Here is a 25,493-nt window from a genome sequence, read left to right as displayed (position 1 = left end):
CATATCTTATGGTAAATTTTTCTGGTCACAGGTTTCCGAGCCTGTATTAATGTATCAATAACCGAATCCGAAAACCCACGCTTTGATAGAATCAAGCGTTCAATTTCCAGGCAGTCAGCCTCAGAGAAATTAGGTTTGGATGGTTGAAAGGACCCTGAATCAGAAGGTCCTGCCTCAGAGGTAGAGACCATGGTGGACAGGACGACATGTCCACTAGGTCTGCATACCAGGTCCTGCGTGGCCACGCAGGCGCTATCACAATTACCGATGCCCTCTCCTGTTTGATCCTGGCAATCAGTCGAGGTAGCAACGGAAATGGTGGAAACACATAAGCTATGTTGAAAACCCAAGGGGCTGCTAATGCATCTACTAGCACCGCTCCCGGGTCCCTGGACCTGGATCCGTAACAAGGAAGCTTCGCGTTCTGGCGAGATGCCATGAGATCCAGATCCGGTTTGCCCCAACGATGAATCAGTTGAGCAAATACCTCCGGGTGAAGTTCCCACTCTCCCGGATGAAAAGTCTGGCGACTTAGGAAATCCGCCTCCCAGTTCTCCACGCCTGGGATGTAAATCGCTGACAGGTGGCAAGAGTGAGACTCTGCCCAGCGAATTATCTTCGAGACTTCCAACATCGCTAGGGAACTCCTGGTTCCCCCTTGATGATTGATGTAAGCCACAGTCGTGATATTGTCCGACTGAAATCTGATGAACCTCAGTTTTGCTAACTGAGGCCAAGCTAGAAGAGCATTGAATATTGCTCTTAGTTCTAGAATGTTTATTGGAAGGAGTTTCTCCTCCTGAGTCCACGATCCCTGAGCCTTCAGGGAATTCCAGACTGCTCCCCAGCCTAGAAGGCTGGCATCCGTTGTTACAATCGTCCAATCTGGTCTGCGAAAGGTCATTCCTTTGGACAGATGAACCGGTGACAACCACCAGAGAAGAGAATCTCTGGTCTCCTGGTCCAGATTTAGCAAAGGGGACAGATCTGAGTAATCCCCGTTCCATTGACTGAGCATGCATAGTTGCAGCGGTCTGAGATGCAGGTGCGCAAATGGCACTATGTCCATTGCTGCGACCATTAAGCCGATTACCTCTATGCACTGAGCTACTGATGGGCTTGGAATGGAATGAAGGACACGGCAAGCATTGAGAATCTTTGATAACCTGGACTCCGTCAGGTAAATCTTCATCTCTACAGAATCTATAAGAGTCCCTAGAAAAGGAACCCTTGTGAGTGGTAACAGAACTCTTTTCCACGTTCACTTTCCACCCATGCGACCTCAGAAATGCTAGAACTATCTCTGTATGAGACTTTGCATTCTGAAAACTTGACGCTTGTATCAGAATGTCGTCTAGGTACGGAGCCACCGCTATGCCTCGTGGTCTTAGTACCGCCAGAAGTGAGCCCAGAACCTTCGTAAAAATTCTTGGGGCCGTGGCTAACCCGAAGGGAAGAGCCACAAACTGGTAATGCCTGTCTAGAAAGGCAAACCTTAGGTACCGATAATGATCTTTGTGAATCGGTATGTGAAGGTAAGCATCCTTTAAGTCCACTGTGGTCATATATTGACCCTCTTGGATCATGGGTAGGATGGTTCGAATGGTTTCCATCTTGAACGATGGTACCCTTAGGAATTTGTTTAAGATCTTTAAGTCCAAGATTGGTCTGAAGGTTCCCTCTTTTTTGGGAACCACAAATAGATTTCAGTAAAATCCTTGTCCCTGTTCCGATCGCGGAACTGAGTGGATCACTTCCATGATTAAGAGGTCTTGTACACATTGTAGAAATGCCTCTCTCTTTACTAGGTTTGTTGATAACCTCGATAGATGGAACCTCCCTTGTGGAGGAGAGGTTTTGAAATCCAGAAGGTATCCCTGAGATATAATCTTCAACGTCCAGGGATCCTGCACATCTCTTGCCCAAGCCTGGGTGAAGAGAGAAAGTCTGCCCCCCACTAAATCCGTCTCCGGATAGGGGGCCCTGTCTTCATGCTGTCTTAGGGGCGGGAGTAGGCTTTCTGGCCTGCTTGCCCTTGTTCCATGACTGGTTGCCTTTCCAACCCTGTCTGTAACGAGCAGTAGTTCCTTCCTGTTTTGGAGCGGAGGAAGTTGATGCTGCTCCTGCCTTGAAGTTACGAAAGGCACGAAAATTAGACTGTTTGGCCTTTGGTTTGGCCCTGTCCTGAGGAAGGGCGTGGCCCTTACCTCCCGTAATGTCAGCAATAATTTCCTTCAAGCCGGGCCCGAATAAGGTCTGCCCTTTGAAAGGAATGTTAAGTAGCTTAGATTTGGAAGTTACATCCGCTGACCAGGATTTAAGCCAGAGCGCTCTGCGCGCCTGTATGGCGAATCCAGAATTTTTAGCCGTAAGTTTGGTTAGATGTACTACGGCATCTGAAAAAAACGCATTAGCTTGCTTAAGGGTTCTAACTTTGCTCAAAGCCTCATCCAATGGCGCTGTGCGAATCGCCTCTTCCAGAGACTCAAACCAGAATGCCGCTGCAGCCGTGACAGGCGCAATGCATGCAAGAGGCTGCAATATAAAACCCTGTTGAACAAACATTTTCTTAAGATAACCCTCTAATTTTTTATCCATTGGATCTGAGAAAGCACAGCTATCCTCCACCAGGATAGTGGTACGTTTGGCTAAAGTAGAAACTGCTCCCTCCACCTTAGGGACCGTCTGCCATAAGTCTCGTGTGGTGGCGTCTATAGGAAACATTTTTCTAAATATCGGGGGAGGGGAAAAAGGCACACCTGGTCTATCCCACTCCTTACTAATAATTTCTGTAAGTCTTTTTGGTATAGGAAAGACGTCAGTACACACCGGTACCGCATAGTATCTATCCAACCTACACATTTTCTCTGGAATTGCCACAGTGTCGCAATCATTCAGAGCTGCTAATACCTCCCCTAGTAACACACGGAGGTTCTCAAGCTTAAATTTAAAATTTGAAATTTCTGAATCCGGTCTCCCCGGATCAGAACCGTCACCGACAGAATGAAGCTCACCGTCCTCATGTTCTGCAAATTGTGATGCAGTATCAGACATGGCTCTCGTGTCATCAGCGCGCTCTGTCCTTAACCCAGAGCTATCGCGCTTGCCCCTTAATTCGGGCATATTATATAATACTTCTTTCATAACATTAGCCATATCATGTAAAGTGATTTGTAAGGGCCTAGATGTACTTGGCGTCTCAATCTTACGCATCTCCCGAGTGGGAGACGCAGGTACTGACACGTGAGGAGAGTTAGGCGGCATAACTTCCCCCTCGTTGTCTGGTGATAGTTTCTCTATCGGTACAGATTGACTTTTATTCAAAGCAATATCAATACAATTGGTACACATCGTTCTATTGGGCTCCACATTGGCTTTTAAACATGATGAACAAACAGTTTCCTCTGAATCAGACATGTTTAAACAGACTTCGCAATGAAACTAGCAAGCTTGGAAATCACTTTCAATAAATTTACAAGCAATATAAAAAACGCTGCAGCGCTTCAAAAATACAGATATAATTAAACAATTCTTAACAAGAAGTGTATTATTAGCAGAGGATTGCACCCATTAGCAAAAGGATGATTAACCCCTCAATACCCAAAACGGATATCAATTAAGATTTAACGCTTTTAATCACAGTCAAACACACTGTCACAGATCTGCTGTGACTGATTACCTCCCTCAAAAATGAATTTTGCAGACCCCTGAGCTCTCTAGAGACGTCCTGGATCAAGGAGGAAGAAGCAGGAAGACTGTGCTAGAATTTTAACTGCGCAACAAGGCGCTAAAACAAGGTCCCTCCCACTCCTATTACAACAGTGGGAGCCCTGAGATAACGGTTTCCATGCAGAAAATATATGTTAGCCATGTGGAAAAAAATCATGCCCAAAGAGATTTATCACCAAAGTACCTCACAAAAACGAATAACATGCCAGTAAACGTTTTATTAAAAAACAACATTTTCCAATGTCATGCAAAGTTATCACTAAGCCTGCTACCAGTCGCTACCACTGCAGAGAAGGCTTAAGTATTATTTCAGTTTTAACAGTATTTTCTCAGTCAAATTCTAGTCCCTAGAAAATAACTCAACTGCGCATACATTTATCAGCCTGATACCAGTTGCCACTACTGCATTTAAGGCTGTACTTACATCATACGGTAACAGCAGTATTTTCTTAGTCAATTCCATTCCCAGAAAATAATGTACAGCACATACCTCATTTGCGGAGGACCCCGCATGCTATTCCCAGTTTCTGAAGTTACCCCACTCCTCAGAATGTCGAGAACAGCCAGTGGATCTTAGTTATGCCTGCTAAGATCATAGAAAAAAAACGCAGGCAGTTTCTTCTTCCAAATACTGCCTGAGATAGAAAAACAGCACACTCCAATGCCATTTAAAATAACAAACTTTTGATTGAAGAATAGTTAAGTAAAAACTCCAGCTCCTCTCGCGACCTTCTTTGTTGAGGGTTGCAAGAGAATGACTGGATATGACATGTGAGGGGAGGAGCTATATAGCAGCTCTGCTTGGGTGATCCTCTTGCAACTTCCTGTTGGGAAGGAGAATATATCCCATAAGTAATGGATGACCCGTGGACTGAACACACTTAACAAGAGAAATAAAAATTTTCAGGTAAGCAGAAATTTTCTTTTGTTTTTTAACACACGATGAGTCCACGGATTCAATACCCAAGCTAGAGTACACAGATGATACGGGAGGGACAAAACAAGGAACCTAAAGCGGAAGGCACCACTGCTTGAAGAACCTGTCTCCCAAAAGCTGCTTCAGCCGAGGCAAAATAGTCAAATTTGTGGAACTTTGAAAAAGTGTGAAGAGAGGACCAAGTTGCAGCCTTGCAAATCTGTTCCACAGAAGCTTCATTTTTGAATGCCCATGAGGAAGCAACAGCCCTTGTGGAATGAGCTGTAACTCTCTCAGGAGGCTGCTGTCCAGCAGTCTCATATGCAAAATGTATGATGCTCTTCAGCCAAAAAGAAAGAAGTAGCCGTAGCTTTCTGTCCCTTGCGTTTCCCTGAGAAAACCACAAACAAAGATGAAGACTGACGAAAATCCTTAGTCGCCTGCAGGTAAAACTTTAAAGCACAGACCACGTCCAAATTGTGCAAAAGTACTTCCTTCTTAGGAGGAGGATTAGGACACAAAGGCGGCACAACAATCTCCTGATTAATGTTCCGATCAGAAACAACGTTAGGAAGAAATCCTAATCTGGTACGCAAAACTACCTTATCTGCATGGAAAATAAGATGAGGAGACTCATACTGTAATGCAGAGAGTTCTGACACTCCCGAGCAGAAGAAATAGCCACAAGAAATAAAACCTTCCAAGATAACTTAATATCTAAGGAATGCATAGGCTCAAACGGAGCCCCTTGAAGAACACTGAGAACTAAATTAAGACTCCATGGAGGAGTAACTAGTTTAAACACAGGCCTGATCCTCAACAAGGCCTAAAAAAAAAAAAAAGATTGTACATCTGGGACATCCACCAGACGTTTGTGTAAAAAAAAAAACCAGATAATGCTGAGATTTGACCCCTTAGGGAACTCGTTGATAAACCTTTCTCCAAACCTTCTTGGAGAAAAGATAAAATTCTAGGAATCCTAACTCTACTCTATGAGTAGCCCTTGGATTCACACCAGTAAAGATATTTACGCCAAATCTTATGGTAAATTCTTCTTATTACAGGCTTCCGAGCCTGAATCATGGTCTCTATGACCGAATCAGAAAACTCCCGCTTAGATAAGATTAAGCGTTCAATCTCCAAGCAGTCAGCTTCAGAGAAACTAGATTTGGGTGAAGGAAGGACCCCTGAATCAGAAGGTCTTTCCGCAACGGAAGTCTCCAAGGTGGTAGAGATGTCATCTCCACCAGATCTGCATACCAAATCCTGCGAGGCCAGGCCGGTGCTATGAGGATCACCGGTGCCCTTTCCTGCTTGATTTGAGCAATTACAGGAGGAAGAAGAACAAACGGAGGAAACTGGTATGCTAGATTGAAGGTCCAAGGGGCCGCCAGAGCATCTATCAGTTCCGCCTGGGGGTCCCTGGATCTCGACCCGTATCTCGGGAGCTTGGCATTCTGTCGCAATGCCATGAGATCTAATTCCGGCTGACCCCATTTAAGAATCAGGCTGGAAAAACACTTCCGGGTGGAGTTCCCACTCCCCTGGATGAAAGGTCTGCCTGCTCAGAAAATCCGCCTCCCAGCTGTCCACCCCTGGGATGTGGAACGCCGACAGACAGCAAGAATGGGCCTCCGCCCATTGGATTATTTTGGATACCTCTGTCATCATCAAGGAACTCCTCGTTCCCCCCTGATGGTTGATGTAGGTTACTGATGCTATGTTGTCCGACTGGCACCTGATAAACTGTGCCAAGGCTAACTGAGGCCAGGCCAGAAGAGCATTGTAGATCACTCTTAGTTCCAGAATGTTTATGGGTAAAGCAGACTCTGACTGAATCTATGGAAAGCAAAATAGAGGGCGCCACATAGTGCAGATCATAAACAATTTCAAAACAGAAGCAAGAAGAGCTGAAGATTCCTACTCACAAGATGTAAAGCACTGATGCAACACAATTTGGGGATTCAAGCAGTATCTAAGTTTCTGTCAGATGACCCATATATTCCCACACTTCAGAAGGTATTTATTCTACAACTGATCTCTTTTATACTAAAACACAATTATTTCGTCTACCAAGACGAATATTATTTACAAATACTAGGTACTGCCATGGGGACCAGGTTCGCTCCGAGTTCCGCCAATCTTTTTATGGGCATGTTTGAAGAAAAGTACATTTACAGATCTGCCCAGGGAGCGAACCTGGTCTTCTATGGCAGAATCTTTTGTTACACACCAAATCTTTTGTCACACATCTTAATTCCAATAAGATGGGTTTAACTTTTTCAAGCAATATTGAACAGAAATCGATAGTATTTCTAGATTTATGCCTGTCTTTTTCCAACGACAACAGAATTATTACCACTACACACTTTAAAACGGTTGATTGCAATAGTTATCTCAACTACTGAAGCAATCACTATAGCTCGTTGCTTAAAAATGTCCCATATGGGGAGTTCAAGAGGATACGTAGAAATTGCAGTCATATTGAAGATTTTGAACAACAAAGTATCTTAAAAGCTAGATTTGAAGAAAAAGGTTACCCTCAACAAATAATAGATTTTGGATACGAGCGTGCCAAGTTTGATGATAGAGATTCACATTTTAAAAACAACCCAAACAACAATAATAAAAACAACAATAATACTAAGACAACAGATCAATTCAACTCAACTTTCATTACTCAATTTAATGTTAATCATACTAAGATTAAACGTATCAAGAAACATTGGAATTTGGTTAAGAAAGACCCAATTTTGGGTAAGCTGATGGATCCTGAACCAAAATGTGTTTTCAGACGAGCTCCCACACTTAAGTGTTTTAGCACCTAGTAAAGTTGTAGTCCACAAACTTAATAAAGGAACTAACCCACATACATCATCTAAAAAGAATGGCATAGGGAAGTGTTTCCTTAAAAAATGTAATATGTGTAAACACATTAAGCCTGGGTGTAAAACCTTTTCATCTAGCATTACCAAAAAGTCATACAACATCCACCAACTTTTGACATGCACATCGACTTACGTAATATACTTATTAACCTGCAACCTTTGTGGGATTCACTACGTTAGACGCACGTGTAGGCTCATCAGGAATAGATGGAATGAACACCTAAGAAATATTAAAAATAAATTTCCAAACCATAGTGTCCCTAGACATTGCAATAATACACACAATAGAACAATTAACACATTCAACATGTGTCCCCTTGAAATGATTCCCCCCTCTCACCTGTTTAATAGATTTAATAGGCTGAGACAGAGGGAAACGTATTGGATCTATAAATTGAGGACCCCGTTTCCCTCTGGTCTCAATCTCAATATGGATTTAGCAGCTTTCTGATTTTCTTGATCAATCTACCTACATCCCTTATCATGTATTTTGATATGCTGTTATAATATACGATTGGCATCCTTGCCCAACCTGATCACCCAATTATATCACTATCATTAAATTGTCACTACCATTTGTTTGGTATAGGCTCCATCTTTACCAACCACCCTGTTGGTCCCCTCCCCTACGATATGCCCAACTCTTGGTGTCCCTACTAGACATTATCCACTTATTGTCTCTAGCCCCATTATATTATCCATCATCCAATATTCCCATTAACACCTACCCAGGTCCATGATTGATTTTGGGCTCTGTATATTTATAGACTTTGATATGTGGATATATCCACACTTCTATCTTTCACACTCTCCTCCCCCCCCCCTCACTACCAACTGCCAGTTATTAGTGTAATATATATATATATATATATATATATATATATATATATATATATATATATATATATATATATATATATATATATATATATATATATATATATATATATATCTATATTATTTTTTACCTAGGTGGTTCGACAACCCTTTTCTATATCCCACCCCTCCCATGTCTTGTGCATTTCATTTTCACAATAAATCTATATATGAGGTATGTTCTTGCCCCAATTTCTGCATAAATCACCATCATCATTATTTGTTACTCACTCCCACTTCCATTTATGTTTTTGCACTCCTCACTGGCCCTGATATATCTGACAGGCTACCAATAGTTCAGACATGTATTATCCTATATTTGTTCAAGTTTTTTTCTCATTGTCTATCCCTATTTCACTTTGCACTATCAGTTACTACTGTGATCGGCTAATCGTCCCCATTATCAGTTACTACTGTGATCGGCTAATCGTCCATTATTAAGTATGTCCCATGTGTCTAATGGTTGACATATTCCTCATCCCTTTTATATTCTTATTTTTACATGTCATTCCCTTAGTCCACCCCTATTTCTCTCCAGCATGATCAGTTATTATTGAGATTGGTTACTGGTCCCCATTACCTAGTATGCACTGTGTGTCCATTGGTGGATACACACACACCTCCGTTGACATGGGCACCATGTAACTAGAATCACTAATCCCTGGGATCCCTTAGGATTATGGGATATTTAGTAGTTTTCCCTTTTTCCTTGTGAGTATTCACTTATATTGCGGCAATCCTATTATTGATTTATTATTTTCTCATTCTACTTAGTTATGGCACTTAGCGTGACTACCCACGCCCCCTTTTCTACACAACACATGTGATCCTCACTCCCTGGTCTCATGATAGCGGTGACCTTCCGTGTGCGATGTCGTCTTTGCATATCACATAAGGTAAATAGGAATGCAAGTTATTTAGGAGCTATTATTTTCCCCTCCATGACCTTGTTTATAACAGACGATTTTGTCATTTTATACAGTCTTATATTTTACGTGATTGACCACGCCCCCCATACTGACATCATTCTATGTCACTTGAGATTCTCACCCCCCCCGTTGTCATAGCAACTATGCTTTATCGTATACAATACTGTGACTGTCTTTGCTTCTTTATATCACCAAAGTCAAAATAATCCGTCTAAGACTAATCACTTGTTCTTTTAGTATTCGTCTGTTTTGATCCTCCATATAAATTACACTCAGCGTGAATGACCACGCCCCCTTATCTGACATCACATTAGGATTTTTTGCGAGTTTAAATAACTCTTTTATTCCAATCATTTTTACTTTTTAACAGCCTAACAGTGACAATTAAATATCTTTTAATACAGTATGATTGACGCTTTTTTAAAAACAAACGTTTTTTATGTTTTACTACTGGGTAATGGAATATACCATCACCAGTGGGTCACAGGCTCATTCTACCTGTTATCCAATATTTAATTAAATTTCTATTTCTTATTTTTTACATACAAAATTAGAGATCTGTTGTCCTTTGAAAAATGATTAGTGCTTATTATTTGCTTATATATTAATGTATTGTATTAACATATCATCTATTTATGTTAACCCTTGACCCCCGCAATGTATTTTGGCATTTCCCGCTAGGGGTGTGTAATTTTTCTGACTTCTGATTGGTTTTATTTGGTTTTAAACATGGCAGCTGAGAGTTTGTTTCGTATAGCCTGATGAAACACAGTGTGTTACACTGAGAAACGCGTTGCTGTTTTTATCTTTCCAATAAATTTTTAAAATCCTTTTAACTCCATCTGCTGCTGAATCATCATTTTTTGATCCTGAGACTTTTACCATCAATTGGAGTTTTAGACACTCTACCCTTCCAAGTGGAGGGTGTTTGGACCTGCTGGGCCGACCACTGCTGTACAGGCTCCCTTCTCTGGCATCTCTGGACTCTCCCTGGTGAGACGAGGATCCCCCTTTGGTGACATCATCATTTGGTCTACCGGACGACAGGTGGTTCCGGACTGCTGGTATTGAACATCAGTGCTTTACATCTTGTGAGTAGGATTCTTCAGCTCTTCTCGCTTCTGTTTTAAAATTGTTTATGATCTGCACTATGTGGCGCCCTCTATTTTGCTTTCCATAGATTCTCTTGACCTGTGTCGCGGCACGACACTCTGGAGGAGCGGCCTATTGCTTTGGATGTGCATCATTTGAAACCACCTGGAACTGCATAAGCAGGACTGTCACATCATTGTATATCATCCATTGGACTATTAGTCTGTATACCCCTATACCCTGGTCTATTAATTTATTTTAATTATATATTAGCTTATTGTTTTATTATTCATAATTTTCCAGCACATTATTTATTTGCTCCTAGGCGCCTCTTACAAGTACCCTGGTGATGTCTGTTATCACTAGCGTTCTAGTTGTCAGACTCTGAGTCCATATTCCCTGAGATTTTAGAGAGCCCCGGACTGCTCCCCACCCTAGAAGGCTGGCATCTGTTGTCACAATCACCCAAGAAGGTCTGCGAAAGCATGTTCCCTGGGAGAAATGATCCAGAGACAACCACCATTGAAGAGAGTCCCTTGTTTCCTGCTCCAGGAGAAGACAAGGGGACAAGTCTGAATAATCTCCGTTCCACTGTCTCAGCATGTTCAACTGCAGAACTCTGAGATGGAAGCAAGCAAACGGGATGATGTCCATTGCCGCCACCATCAACCCGATTAACTCAATGCATTGAGCCACTGATGGTCGAGGAGTGGACTGAAGGGCTAGACAAGTATCGATAATCTTTAATTTCCTGACCTCCGTCAGAAATATCTTCATAGACAGAGTCTATTATGGTTCCAGAACTCTTTTCTAAATTTACCTTCCAGCCGTGGGATCTTAGGAAGGACAACACCAAGTCCATGTGTGATCTTGCTAGCTGAAAGGATGGCGTCTGAATTAGAATGTCGTCCAGATAAGGCGCCACTGCAATGCCTTTTGATCGAAGTACTGCCAACAGAGATCCCAGAACCTTTGTGAAGATTCTGGGGGCTGTGGCAAGACCGAAAGGAAGAGCAACAAACTGGTAGTGTTTGTCCAGAAAGACAAACCTTAAGAACTTGTGATGATCCTTGTGAATGGGAACATGTAGATACGCGTCCTTTAAATCCACTATTGTCATAAATTGACCCTCTTGGATCAATGGAAGAATGGAACGAATAGTTTCCATCTTGAAGGACGGTACCCTTAGAAACTTGTTTAGACTCTTGAGGTCTAGAATTGGTCTGAAGGTTCCCTTATTTTTGCGAACAACAAATAGATTGGAATAAAACCCCAGTCCCTGTTCCTGAATTGGAACGGGAACAATCACTCCCAGAACGGAGAGGTCTCCTACACAGTGTAAGAACGCCTCTTTCTTTGTCTGGTCTGCAGATAATCTTGAAATTAGAAATCTGCCTCTGGGAGGAAAACCTTGAACTCCAGTTTGTATCCTTGAGACACTATTTCTATTATCCCGAATCCAGGCTTGAACAAAGGATAGTCTGCCCCGTACCTGATCCGATCCCGGATCGGGGGCATGCCCTTAATGCTGTCTTAGAATCACCAACTGGCTTCTTGGACTGCTTTCCCTTGTTCCAAGACTGGCTGGGTCTCCATGTAGGTTTAGACTGTTCCTGCTTAGAGGAGGAAGAGTTTGCCTTGAAATTTTGAATGGAACGAAAATTGCTCTGTCATCCTTTTTATTTATTTCTCTTGTCTTGCGGGAGAAGATGACCCTTACCTCCCGTGATATCCAAAATAATCTCCTTGAGATCTGGTCCAAACAAAGTCTTCCCCTTGTATGGAATGGCTAGAAGCTTAGACTTAAAAAGACACATCTGCAGACCAGGGTTTTAACCATAAGGCTCTGCGGGCCAAGACAGATAAACTTGATATCTTCACTCCCAATTTGATAACTTGAAGGGAAGCATCCAAAATAAACGCATTTGCAAGTTTAAGAGCCTTCATCCTATCTTTGATCTCATCCAGAGAAGTATCAGTCCTGAGGATCTCAGATAGCGCATCAAACCAATATGCCGCCGCACTAGTAACTGTGGCAATGCACACAGCCGACTGCCACTGCAAACCCTGGTGTACATAAGTTTTCTTGAGCAACCCCTCTAACTTTTTATCCATAGGCTCTTTGAAAGCACAAGTATCTTCTATGGGAATAGTAGTTCTTTTAGCAAGAGTAGAAACAGCTACTTCTACCTTAGGAACCGTTTGCCAAGCCTCCTTAACAGTGTCGGCTATTGGAAACATTTTCTTAAAAATGGGAGAGATAGAAAAGGGGATACCCGGTCTCTTCCACTCCTTAGTAATGATTTCAGTAGCTCTTTTAGGAACTGGAAATACATCTGTATAGGAAGGAACCTCAAAATATCTGTCCAGTTTACTAGACTGCTGAGGGACAACCACCACTGTGGAGTCACTATCGTCCAAGGAAATCAAAACCTCCCTAAGAAGTAGACGAAGGTGTTCTAGTTTAAATCTGTCAGGGGTAATAAACCCCCTGAATCTGAAATTTCTCCTTCAGAAGCTACTGCAGCACCCTCCTCTACAGGTTGTTGGGAGGATACGTCTGAAATTGCGACAATGGCGTCCGATACCTCGCTTACTTAATGTCTGGCCTTTCTCTTACGTTTACTCTGTAATATTGGAAAGGCATCAGAAATAGTTGAAGACATAAGAGAAGCTATGTCTTGTAGTGAAATCCCCGAAGGGACTATAGCGGAACCGCAGGGCACTGCTTGTGAGGGCGGTAAAATTTGGGACGTTTGGGGAGAAAGCTGCGGCATAAATTGACCTTCAACATTAGACTCCTGGACAACATCTGCCTTAGAGGAGACAGGCTCTGAAAAAAATCTTATCCCTATAACTCAGTCCTTTGAATACATGAAGGACAGAAAGGGATTGGTGGTTCCACATTAGCGTCAAAATAGAAAGCACAGGTGACATCTTGCAAGTCCCCTTGGTCCATGCTTGCACACAATTCACCAATAATCAATAAAAAATTTGCAAACTAGATTATTGATTTTTTGTAGAACCGTTACTGTCTCTTTAAATTTAAAAAAACTGTCCTTTTTCTTTTTTGCAGCAGGATGACACAAAAACGATCCTATGTACTAAAAAGTTCATTTTGTAAAAAAAAAAAAAAATGGTTAACTTGCCCCAACCTCAGCCTGTGCTGAAGTGCTCCTACCTGCCAGAATATCGTTAGGATATGTTGCACAACGATCTTTCCTCTCAGGTACCGCAATAAAATGCTTGTAAACCACTTGATTCAGGAAGTACTCCGTGTCTGTACTAGAAGCGCATGTCTCACATGCGACTCCAGAACAGACCTGAAAACTGCACAATGAGGAAGAGCTAGTAGCGCTACTGAATGGCGCCAAAAACAAAACCGGAAGGACTGCACATCGTGGACGTGGCCTAACCCGTACATTTTAAACAGTGAAACCACCGGAGCCATAATTAAGTCTCTCAAATTCAGCAAACTGCTTTCTCCAGCCCCAGTGCCCTTTCATATGCTGCCCCAAACATCTTTCAGCCAGGAAAGAAAACAATGTCCCACATAAAGCACCACTTAAATAAAAAGAGCCCTTTATGTCTATGTGCCATTCAAATTCTCTGAGTCCTTATCCCCAGAAATAAGGTAGCACTTACCATGTCTTCTGCCTGGCAGCAAAGGCAGCTCTCAGGCTTGAGAGGTCCTGTCCCTCACATCGACATGAGGAAATAGAAATGCTGAGTGACTAAAAATCTTAGACTAAAGGATAAGGGCAGCAAGTAAATCATGGGAGGCACAGTGAGAATTATGTCCCACAAGTTCCCATTGCTCTAAAGCCACCAAAGCTCTACTGTAGAGACGGATATGGACTACGGCTACACCCTAGAACAAAACAGCACACTCTGGCACTACTTTAAAAATAATAAACTCTTGATTGAAGAATCTAATCTAACACCTCACTTTATCTCTTCCTATCACTAACGTAGGCAAAGAGAATGACTGGAGTGGGAGGGAAGGGAGGAGCTATTTAACAGCTCTGCTGTGGAGCTCTTTGCCTCCTCCTGCTGACCAGGAGGTGAATATCCCATTAGTAATTAAGATTATTCGCGGACTCATCGTGTCTTAAAAAAGAAAGATTACTTAAGGGATGGTCTACACCAAAATTTGTTAAAAAAAAATAGATAATGCCTTTATTACACATTCTCCTGTTTTGCATAACCAACACTGTTATATTAATACACTTTTTTTACCTGTATGATTTTAACATTTATAAGCACAATGCACACATGAACTAGTGCTGACTACATGTGAAAAACTGTCAAAATGCACTGAGTCGGGCTTCTGTGGCTTAGAAATTAGCATATGAGCCTACCTAAGTTTTGCTTTCAACAAAAAATACCAAGAGAACAAAGCAAACGATAAAATAATATTGCAAAGTTATAATATCCCCAATCTGAATCATTAAAGTTTAATTTTGACTAGACTGTCCCCTAAAAGCAATTATACCCTCAAGAAGGAAGTAATAAAGGTATTAAATGGACAGTCAACTCAAAATTGTATTGTTTAAAAAGATAGATATTCCCTTTATTGCCCATTCCCCAGTTTTGCACAGAAAACATGGTTATATTAATACACAATTTTCTCTAGAAGGATGTTAATAATATATGCAATGTTTTCCTAAACAGGAATTTGTTATTCTTTTATTAAAAAAGAAAGCATCATTTGCATCATTGCATGTATAGGTGTAACAGGTGGTGCAACAGTTGACCAAAAGATCACAAGACTTGTGTGATTTCCCCTCTCAGGCATGGGCTGAAGTTAATAAAAGTAAACATTTATTTAGCACAAGTATATCATAAATCACAACAGTGGCCTTAATTATAAAAGTGATTCTGCATAGTAATAATAAAAAAATAAATGAATATAGGTACTGTTAGGCAGAACCAACCAGGTAATGAAAAAGAAAATTTATGCTTACTTGATAAATTTGTTTCTTTTTAAAGCATAAATTTTCTTTTTCATGAGTTCACGGATCATCATCCTTACTTGTGGGAATTCACCTCCTGGTCAGCAGGAGGAGGTAAAGAGCACCACAGCATTACTGCCACATATAGCGCCTCCCTTCCCTCTCACTCCAGTCATTCGACCAAAGTTTGGAAGAGAAAGGAAAAGCCAAGGTGCAGAGGTGTCTGAAGTTTACAAAAAAAATAACACCGTCTTAAAAAAGGACAGGGCGGGCCGTGGACTCATCGTGTCTAAAAAGAAACAAATTTATCAGGTAAGCATTAATTTTCTTTTTAAAGACACGATGAGTCCACGGATCATCATCCTTACTTGTGGGAAACAATACCAAAGCTAGAGTACACGGATGATAAGGGAGGGACAAGACAGGGAACCTAAACGGAAGGCACCACTGCTTGAAGAACTTTTCTCCCAAAAGCAGCCTCAGCCGAGGTAAAAGTATAAAAATTTGTAAAATTTAGAAAAAGTATGGAGAGAAGACCAAGTTGCAGCCTTGCAAATCTGTTCTACAGAAGCTTCATTTTTGAAAGCCCATGAGGAAACAACAGCCCTAGTGGAATGAGCCGTAACTTGTTTAGGAGGCTGCTGCCCAGCAGTCTCATATGCAAAGCGGATGATACTCCTCAGTTAGAAACAACCTTAGGAAGAAAGCCTAGTTTAGTACGTAAAACAACCTTATCTGAATGGAAAATAAAAGGTAAGGCGAATTATATTGCAACGCCGAAAGCTCAGACACTCTTCGAGCTGAAGAAATAGCAACAAGAAAAAACTTTCAAAGATAATAACTTAATATCTAAGGAATGCATAGGCTCAAAAGAACTCTAAGAACTAAATTCAAACTCCATGTAGGAGTAACTGGTTTGAACACAGGCCTCATCCTAACCAAAGTCTGACAAAAGGATCGAACATCTCCCAGACGTTTATGTAATCAAATAGATAAGGCAGAGATCTGACCCTTTAGGGAACTTGCCGATAAACCCTTCTCCAATCCTTCTTGGAGAAAAGACAAAATTCTAGGAATCCTAACTCTACTCCATGACTGAGTAGCCCTTGGAGATAGATATAGATATATTTTTTTTTTTTTTTCTTCTTCTTCTTCTTTGGTTGGTCCTGCCTAACAGTGCCTGTATTCATTTTTTTTTTCCATTATCACCAAGCAGAATCACTTTTATAATTTAGACCACTGTTGTGATTCATGATATACTTGTGCTAAATAAATAGCCTGCCTAACAGTGCCTGTATCCATTTATATAATATATAGTGCTTGTATCCTCCATTTATTTTATATTAATAATATAATACTTTTTCCATTATTTACCTGGTTGATCGTGCCTAACTGTGCCTGTACCGGGCACACTCGACTGAAAAAATTGGCACTGCAGCGCAGACAATGCAGAGGGAAAGATTGTGGCGCCGATGCACAACTCAGCTCACACAAGGGGGGAGATGTGGAAGTGTAAGATGGCGCTGCAGCACCGAACAGAACAGTGCCCCACCAAACTGGCTCAACAACTAATCAATAATGGAAATTGTTGACAATTTTCATAATCGATTAGTTTTTGCAATGTAAAGGCACTTTTTAGTGCCATTTTTTTTTCTAACACACCACACCTGCCAACTTTATGCCCTTATAAACAGCTTTGTGCAGTAACTTCATAAAAAATAAAAAAAATAAAGATACTACCATTTTTATTTTTGAATAAAGATTACTACACTGTATTTTGCATACAATTGGGGGACATTATGCAAATTTGCCGGTTTACAGGAACCCAATAAATTAGAGCTCCCCTTGTAGTCTAGCCCTTAATATTTAAGTAGCTGAATGATGAATTCTCAGAGAGCTCTCTGGTAAGCCGAGTAAATAATTATGTCAATATCGCAATATCTTCCTCTTTTGCATAGAGATTTCCATGTGATATTTTCTAGTCAGCATTTTACAGATATGATATATTACTTTCAAGTATTTAGCATATGGGTAACGTGTACCCTTAATAAAATAATGTTCTCACTAACAAAAAAAAAAAAAAAAAAAAAAAAAAAAAAAACACAAAAAAAAGTAAATTGTTAAGCCTGGAAACCAATGTACAACTAGCCCTTTTTTAAAGTATACTTATTCCAGGAAGGCAGTAGGGTAATGTGAATTGCTGTAAGCAATGTATCCCATTTAAATAACATTCATGATAAATGATTAACGAGAATGAAATGTTTAACAGTGCAATTATTAAGCATTCAATTCTTAAAACCTTTTTATTAATGAAAGTATTTTCAACAAGTATTAACCCCCCACCCTGTTTTACAGACATGCTCATTTGCCATGCAATATAGAATATTGTTCAACAACAAAATAAAAAAACGTAACCTACCGGGGCATTACCATAATTCCACACCTCTTTGGGCCAAAGGGATGTCATTAATATATCTACACCTTTGAATTTTGAATTTGATGCCAACGTTGTTTTTAGAGACAAGATGTCCTTTGCAGAAAAGCAATACGCTGGAGCCGGGTCACTGCTTGACTCTATGCCACTTACATAGGCTATCTGAAGGCCTGACGTACCAGTAAGTAACCCTTTACGACCTGAAATTAAAAAAACAGGACTATTAAAAGCAAATCACGGACCTAAATACAATGAACAAACAGCATCAAGGTGAGCATTCCTGATTAGAGTAGCAATTGACAAGCCACACACTTTTTTAGGAACCAGACAAGGATGTTTGCAAATAGATTTATATAGAATATTACAGAAACATAGGAGACAGTCGAGTCCTGGACTAAACAAGCATCTTGCCCTTTACCTGACAATTCACTTAAGGTGTTTTAAAATAACGTGTAATTTATTGTAACGTTTCGGGGAACGTATCCCCTTCCTGGTCTGAAGAAGCGTTACAATAAATTACACGTTTGTTGAAAAAGACCAGCGAGTGCAGTCCATTGCTTATTACTATTGATTTTTGAAGTGAGAGTGCTCTTCATATGTATGTATGTATGTATGTATGTATGTATGTATGTATGTATGTATGTATGTATGTATGTATGTATGTGTATATATATATATATATATATATATATATATATATATATATATATATATATATATATATATTTATATTAATATTAAACTGTTGGTTATGCAAAACTGGAAAATGGGTAATAAAAGGGATTATGTATATTTTAAAACAATAAAAATTATATTGTAGACTGTCCCTTTAAGTGTAATTTTGACTTTTCCTTTAGTAAAATCAGTGAAGCTAAACCACAAGATTTAAATTGTGTGACAGACAAAAATACAATAAAAACTTTACATCAGTAACTGAATAATTTGCAGAGGTTGGTGAAATTACACGTCATTGCCTAGTGGCTTTCCTCACAATTTAAATAAGTCTAAGCTTTGTTTATATTAGGGATAATCCAACAAAGCAGTGCTAATGTGTGTGTTATAGTTATCTGTTACAGCTGTCATACATTCATCCAAAGTAGACCGTCACCATCAAAATGCACAGTAATGTAACTTAAAGGGACAGTTTAGTCAAAATTAAACTTTCACGATTCAGATAGGGCATGTAATTTTAAACAACTTTCCAATTTACTTTTATCATCAAATTTGCTTTTTTTGCTTGGTATTCTTAGTTGAAAGCTAAACCTAGGTAGGCTTATATGCTAATTTATAAGCCCTTGAAGGCCGCCTCTTATCTGAATGCATTTGACAGTTTTTCCACAGCTATAGGGCGTTCGTTCATGCATGCCATTTAGATAACACTGTGCTCACACACGTGGAGTTACTTATGAGAGGGCACTGATTGGCTAAAATCCAAGTTTGTCAAAAGCACTGATATTAGGGCGCAGTCTGCAGAGCCTTAAGATACAAAATAATCACAAAGGTAAAAAGTATTTTAATATAACAGTGTTGGTTATGCAAAACTGGGGAATGGAGTAATAAAAGGGATTATCTATCTTTTTAAACAATAAGAAAAATAAATCAGGAGTTTAAAAGAGACAGTCTACAACAAAATAGTGTAGAAAAAGATAGATAACCCCTTTACTACCCATTCCCCAGCTTTGCACAACCAACATTGTTATATTAATATACTTTATAACATTTAAACCTCTAAATGTCTGCCTGTTTCTAAGCCACTACAGACAGTCTCTTATCACAACAAGAGACTGCTAGTTCACATGGGCCATATAGATAACATTGTGCTCACCCCTAAAGTTGTGCAGGATATAGCACTAATTGGGTAACATGCAAGTCAATAGATAATAGTCGTGATAAGGGGGCTTAGATACAAGGTAATCACAGAGGTAAAAAGTGTATTGATATAACTGTGTTGGTAATGTAAAACTGGGGAATGGGTAATAAAGGGATTATCTATCTTTTTAAACAATAATACATTTTGAGTAGACTGTCCCTTTAAGGTAACTACATTTTATTGACTCTAAAAAGGGACAGAAAACACTTCTGAAAGTTTAATATAATAAGTTGTATTATGCGCAGTAATTTATATCTGAGTTTTCCCCAATTTTGACAACTGGAAGAGAAAATGGCAGGATTCATACAGCTATCACTGTTACACATCTGTACCTATTTGTTTTTAGCAGAGATAAAGAAACTGCAAAACAATGGTTATTTTGCTAACATAAAGAATGTGGCTAGGCTTGACAACTCCTGTAAAAACTCTGGATTGGCTCCTCCATATCAGGCAAGTGGTGGGTGTAGAATTGAAGTAGAATATTCAAAACATTTTCCTATTAACCCACTATGTTTATTAATTCCAACACTGCAGAAAAATCTTGTAATTACAAGGTACTCACTCTCTCTCCCTTTAATACTTCTACACTGCCCAGTAAAACATAATATACAATTGATATATTCATACCCAAGTATGTTATGTTTGGGGCCATTTCACAGCCGTCGACATCCTGAAAATATTTAACGGTTTCTTGATTATTGGCTCCCAGGACATATGTTTGAATTGGAGCTTAAAAGAAGAAGAAAAAAAGATTTTTAGTAAAAAAATTATTAGGAAACTATATATTTTGTAACACTTGATTTTTTTAGAATCATGGCAGCTTACACATTTAGGTCCTAAAACCAATAAAAAATAAAATGCATTACATTTGATATACAGGGTTTCAAATATTTTCATTCAGTGCATGATCATGTGATTCTCCTGGTAGCTTTAAAGGAACAGAATAGGAGGAGAAGAAAAAAAAAACTTCCACTGCAATATTAAAGGGATAGTAAACCCAATTATTTTTTGTTTCATGATTCGGATAGAGAATGCAATTTTAAGCAACTTTCTAATTTACGCCTAATATACATTTCTTTCATGTAATTAGCAAGAGTCCATGAGCTAGTGACGTATGGGATATACATTCCTACTAGGAGGGGCAAAGTTTCCCAAACCTCAAAATGCCTATAAATACACCCCTCACCACACCCACAATTCAGTTTTACAAACTTTGCCTCCTATGGAGGTGGTGAAGTAAGTTTGTGCTAGATTCTACGTTGATATGCGCTCCGCAGCAAGTTGGAGCCCGGTTTTCCTCTCAGCGTGCAGTGAATGTCAGAGGGATGTGAGGAGAGTATTGCCTATTTGAATGCAGTGATCTCCTTCTACGGGGTCTATTTCATAGGTTCTCTGTTATCGGTAGTAGAGATTCATCTCTTACCTCCCTTTTCAGATCGACAATATACTCTTATTTATATACCATTACCTCTGCTGATTTTCGTTTCAGTACTGGTTTGGCTTTCTACAAACATGTAGATGAGTGTCCTGGGGTAAGTAAATCTTTTTTTCTGTGACACTCTAAAGCTATGGTTGGGCACTTTATTTATAAAGTTCTAAATATATGTATTCAAACATTTATTTGCCTTGACTCAGAATGTTCAACATTCCTTATTTTCAGACAGTCAGTTTCATATTTGGGATAATGCATTTGAATCAATCATTTTTTCTTACCTTAAAAATGTGACTTTTTTTCCCTGTGGGCTGCTAGGCTCGCGGGGGCTGAAAATGCTTCATTTTATTGCGTCATTCTTGGCGCAGACTTTTTTTGGTGCAAAAAATCTTTTCTGTTTCCGGCGTCATACGTGTCACCGGAAGTTGCGTCATTTTTTGACGTCCTTTTGCGCCAAAAATGTCGGCGTTCCGGATGTGGCATCATTTTTGGCGCCAAAAAGCATTTAGGCGCCAAACTATATGGGCGTCGCTTTTGTCTCCACATTATTTCAGTCTCATTTTTTCTTTGCTTCTGGTTACTAGAAGCTTTATTATTGGCATTTTTTTCCCATTCCTGAAACTGTCATTTAAGGAATTTGATCAATTTTGCTTTATATGTTGTTTTTTCTCTTACATATTGCAAGATGTCTCACGTTGCATCTGAGTCAGAAGATACTTCAGGAAAATCGCTGTCTAGTGCTGGAACTACCAAAGCTAAGTGTATCTGCTGTAAACTTTTGGTAGCTATTCCTCCGGCTGTTCTTTGTATTAATTGTCATGACAAACTTGTTAAAGCAGATAATATTTCCTTTAGTAATGTACCATTGCCTGTTGCAGTTCCCTCAACATCTAAGGTGCAGAATGTTCCTGATAACATAAGATTTTGTTTCTGAATCCATCAAGAAGGCTATGTCTGTTATTTCTCCTTCTAGTAAACATAAAAAATCTTTTAAAACTTCTCTCTCTACAGATGAATTTTTAAATGAACATCATCATTCTGATGACTCTTCTGGTTCAGAGGATTCTGTCTCAGAGATTGATGCTGATAAATCTTCATATTTATTTAAAATGGAATTTATTCGTTCTTTACTTAAAGAAGTACTAATTGCTTTAGAAATAGAGGATTCTGGTCCTCTTGATACTAATTCTAAACGTTTAGATAAGGTATTTAAATCTCCTGTGGTTATTCCAGAAGTTTTTCCTGTTCCTAATGCTATTTCTGAAGTAATTTCCAGAGAATGGGATAAATTGGGTAATTCATTTACTCCTTCTAAACGTTTTAAGCAATTATATCCTGTGCCGTCTGACAGATTAGAATTTTGGGACAAAATTCCTAAAGTCGATAGGGCTATTTCTACCCTTGCTAAACGTACTACTATTCCTACGTCAGATGGTACTTCGTTTAAAGATCCTTTAGATAGGAAAATTGAATCCTTTCTAAGAAAAGCTTATCTGTGTTCAGGTAATCTTCTTAGACCTGCTATATCTTTGGCTGATGTTGCTGCAGCTTCAACTTTTTGGTTGGAGACTTTAGCACAACAAGTAACAGATCATGATTCTCATAATATTATTATTCTTCTTCAGCATGCCAATAATTTTATCTGTGATGCCATTTTTGATATTATCAGAGTTGATGTCAGGTTCATGTCTCTAGCTATTTTAGCTAGAAGAGCTTTATGGCTTAAAACTTGGAATGCTGAAATGGCTTCTAAATCAACTCTACTTTCCATTTCTTTCCAGGGTAACAAATTATTTGGTTCTCAGTTGGATTCCATTATCTCAACTGTTACTGGTGGGAAAGGAACTTTTTTACCACAGGATAAAAAATCTAAGGGTAAAAACAGGGCTAATAATCGTTTTCGTTCCTTTCGTTTCAACAAAGAACAAAAGCCTGATCCTTCATCCTCAGGAGCAGTTTCAGTTTGGAAACCATCTCCAGTCTGGAATAAATCCAAGCCTTCTAGAAAGGCAAAGCCTGCTTCTAAGTCCACATGAAGGTGCGGCCCTCATTCCAGCTCAGCTGGTAGGGGGCAGGTTACGTTTTTTCAAAGAAATTTGGATCAATTCCGTTCACAATCTTTGGATTCAGAACATTGTTTCAGAAGGGTACAGAATTGGTTTCAAGATGAGACCTCCTGCAAAGAGATTTTTTCTTTCCCATGTCCCAGTAAATCCAGTGAAAGCTCAAGCATTTCTGAATTGTGTTTCAGATCTAGAGTTGGCTGGAGTAATTATGCCAGTTCCAGTTCTGGAACAGGGGATGGGGTTTTATTCAAATCTCTTCATTGTACCAAAGAAGGAGAATTCCTTCAGACCAGTTCTGGATCTAAAAATATTGAATCGTTATGTAAGGATACCAACGTTCAAAATGGTAACTGTAAGGACTATCTTGCCTTTTGTTCAGCAAGGGCATTTTATGTCCACAATAGATTTACAGGATGCATATCTGCATATTCCGATTCATCCAGATCATTATCAGTTCCTGAGATTCTCTTTTCTGGACAAGCATTACAAGTTTGTGGCTCTGCCGTTTGGCCTAGCTACAGCTCCAAGAATTTTTACAAAGGTTCTCGGTGCCCTTCTGTCTGTAATCAGAGAACAGGGTATTGTGGTATTTCCTTATTTGGACGATATCTTGGTACTTGCTCAGTCTTTACATTTAGCAGAATCTCATACAAATCGACTTGTGTTGTTTCTTCAAGATCATGGTTGGAGGATCAATTCACCAAAAAGTTCATTGATTCCTCAGACAAGGGTAACCTTTCTGGGTTTCCAGATGGATTCAGTGTCCATGACTCTGTCTTTAACAGACAAGAGACGTCTAAAATTGATTTCAGCTTGTCGAAACCTTCAGTCACAATCATTCCCTTCGGTAGCCTTATGCATGGAAATTCTAGGTCTTATGACTGCTGCATCGGACGCGATCCCCTTTGCTCGTTTTCACATGCGACCTCTTCAGCTCTGTATGCTGAATTAATGGTGCAAGGATTACACAAAGATATCTCAATTAATATCTTTAAAACCGATTGTACGACATTCTCTAACGTGGTGGACAGATCACCATCGTTTAATTCAGGGGGCTTCTTTTGTGCTTCCGACCTGGACTGTAATTTCAACAGATGCAAGTCTCACAGGTTGGGGAGCTGTGTGGGGATCTCTGACGGCACAAGGAGTTTGGGAATCTCAGGAGGTGAGATTACCGATCAATATTTTGGAACTCCGTGCAATTTTCAGAGCTCTTCAGTCTTGGCCTCTTCTGAAGAGAGAATCGTTCATTTGTTTTCAGACAGCCAATGTCACTACTGTGGCATACATCAATCATCAAGGAGGGACTCTCAGTCCTCTGGCTATGAAAGAAGTATCTCGAATTCTGGTTTGGGCGGAATCCAGCTCCTGTCTAATCTCTGCGGTTCATATCCCAGGTATAGACAATTGGGAAGCGGATTATCTTAGTCGCCAAACGTTGCATCCGGGCGAATGGTCTCTTCACCCAGAGGTATTTCTTCAGATTGTTCAAATGTGGGAGCTTCCAGAAATAGATCTGATGGCGTCTCATCTAAACAAGAAACTTCCCAGGTATCTGTCCAGATCCCGGGATCCTCAGGCGGAAGCAGTGGATGCATTATCACTTCCTTGGAAGTATCATCCTGCTTATATCTTTCCGCCTCTAGTTCTTCTTCCAAGAGTAATCTCCAAGATTCTGAAGGAATGCTTGTTTGTTCTGCTGGTAGCTCCGGCATGGCCTCACAGGTTTTGGTATGCGGATCTTGTCCGGATGGCCTCTTGCCATCCGTGGACTCTTCCGCTACGACCAGACCTTCTGTCGCAAGGTCCTTTTTTCCATCAGGATCTCAAATCCTTAAATTTAAAGGTATGGAGATTGAACGCTTGATTCTTGGTCAAAGAGGTTTCTCTGACTCTGTGATTAATACTATGTTACAGGCTCGTAAATCTGTATCCAGAGAGATATATTATAGAGTCTGGAAGACTTATATTTCTTGGTGTCTTTCTCATCATTTTTCTTGGCATTCTTTTAGAATTCCGAGAATTTTTACAGTTTCTTCAGGATGGTTTAGATAAAGGTTTATCCGCAAGTTCTTTGAAAGGACAAATCTCTGCTCTTTCTGTTCTTTTTCACAGAAAGATTGCTAATCCTCCTGATATTCATTGTTTTGTACAAGCTTTGGTTCGTATAAAACCTGTCATTAAGTCAATTTCTCCTCCTTGGAGTTTGAATTTGGTTCTGGGGGCTCTTCAAGCTCCTCCGTTTGAACCTATGCATTCATTGGACATTAAATTACTTTCTTGGAAAGTTTTGTTCCTTTTGGCAA

At 39.8% G+C, this 25,493-nt stretch overlaps 1 protein-coding gene across 3 annotated transcripts in view; it reads right to left on the bottom strand.

Moving 5' to 3' along the window:
• Positions 1–25,493, bottom strand: part of CWF19L1 (CWF19 like cell cycle control factor 1) — a 345,153-nt gene that overhangs the window by 196,181 nt on the left and 123,479 nt on the right. For all 3 annotated transcript variants that reach the window (XM_053718730.1, XM_053718728.1, XM_053718729.1), the window contains exons 4-5: positions 20,317–20,418; positions 17,805–18,019 (exon numbers count right to left, since the gene is read on the bottom strand). In XM_053718730.1, coding sequence (XP_053574705.1) covers positions 17,805–18,019; positions 20,317–20,341 — 240 coding nt within the window. In that variant the 5' untranslated portion in view covers positions 20,342–20,418. The remainder of the gene's footprint in view (positions 1–17,804; positions 18,020–20,316; positions 20,419–25,493) is intronic.

Source organism: Bombina bombina, chromosome 6, assembly GCF_027579735.1.
Source record: "Bombina bombina isolate aBomBom1 chromosome 6, aBomBom1.pri, whole genome shotgun sequence".
Taxonomy (NCBI): domain Eukaryota; kingdom Metazoa; phylum Chordata; class Amphibia; order Anura; family Bombinatoridae; genus Bombina; species Bombina bombina.
This window is presented reverse-complemented; position numbering and strand designations above follow the sequence as displayed.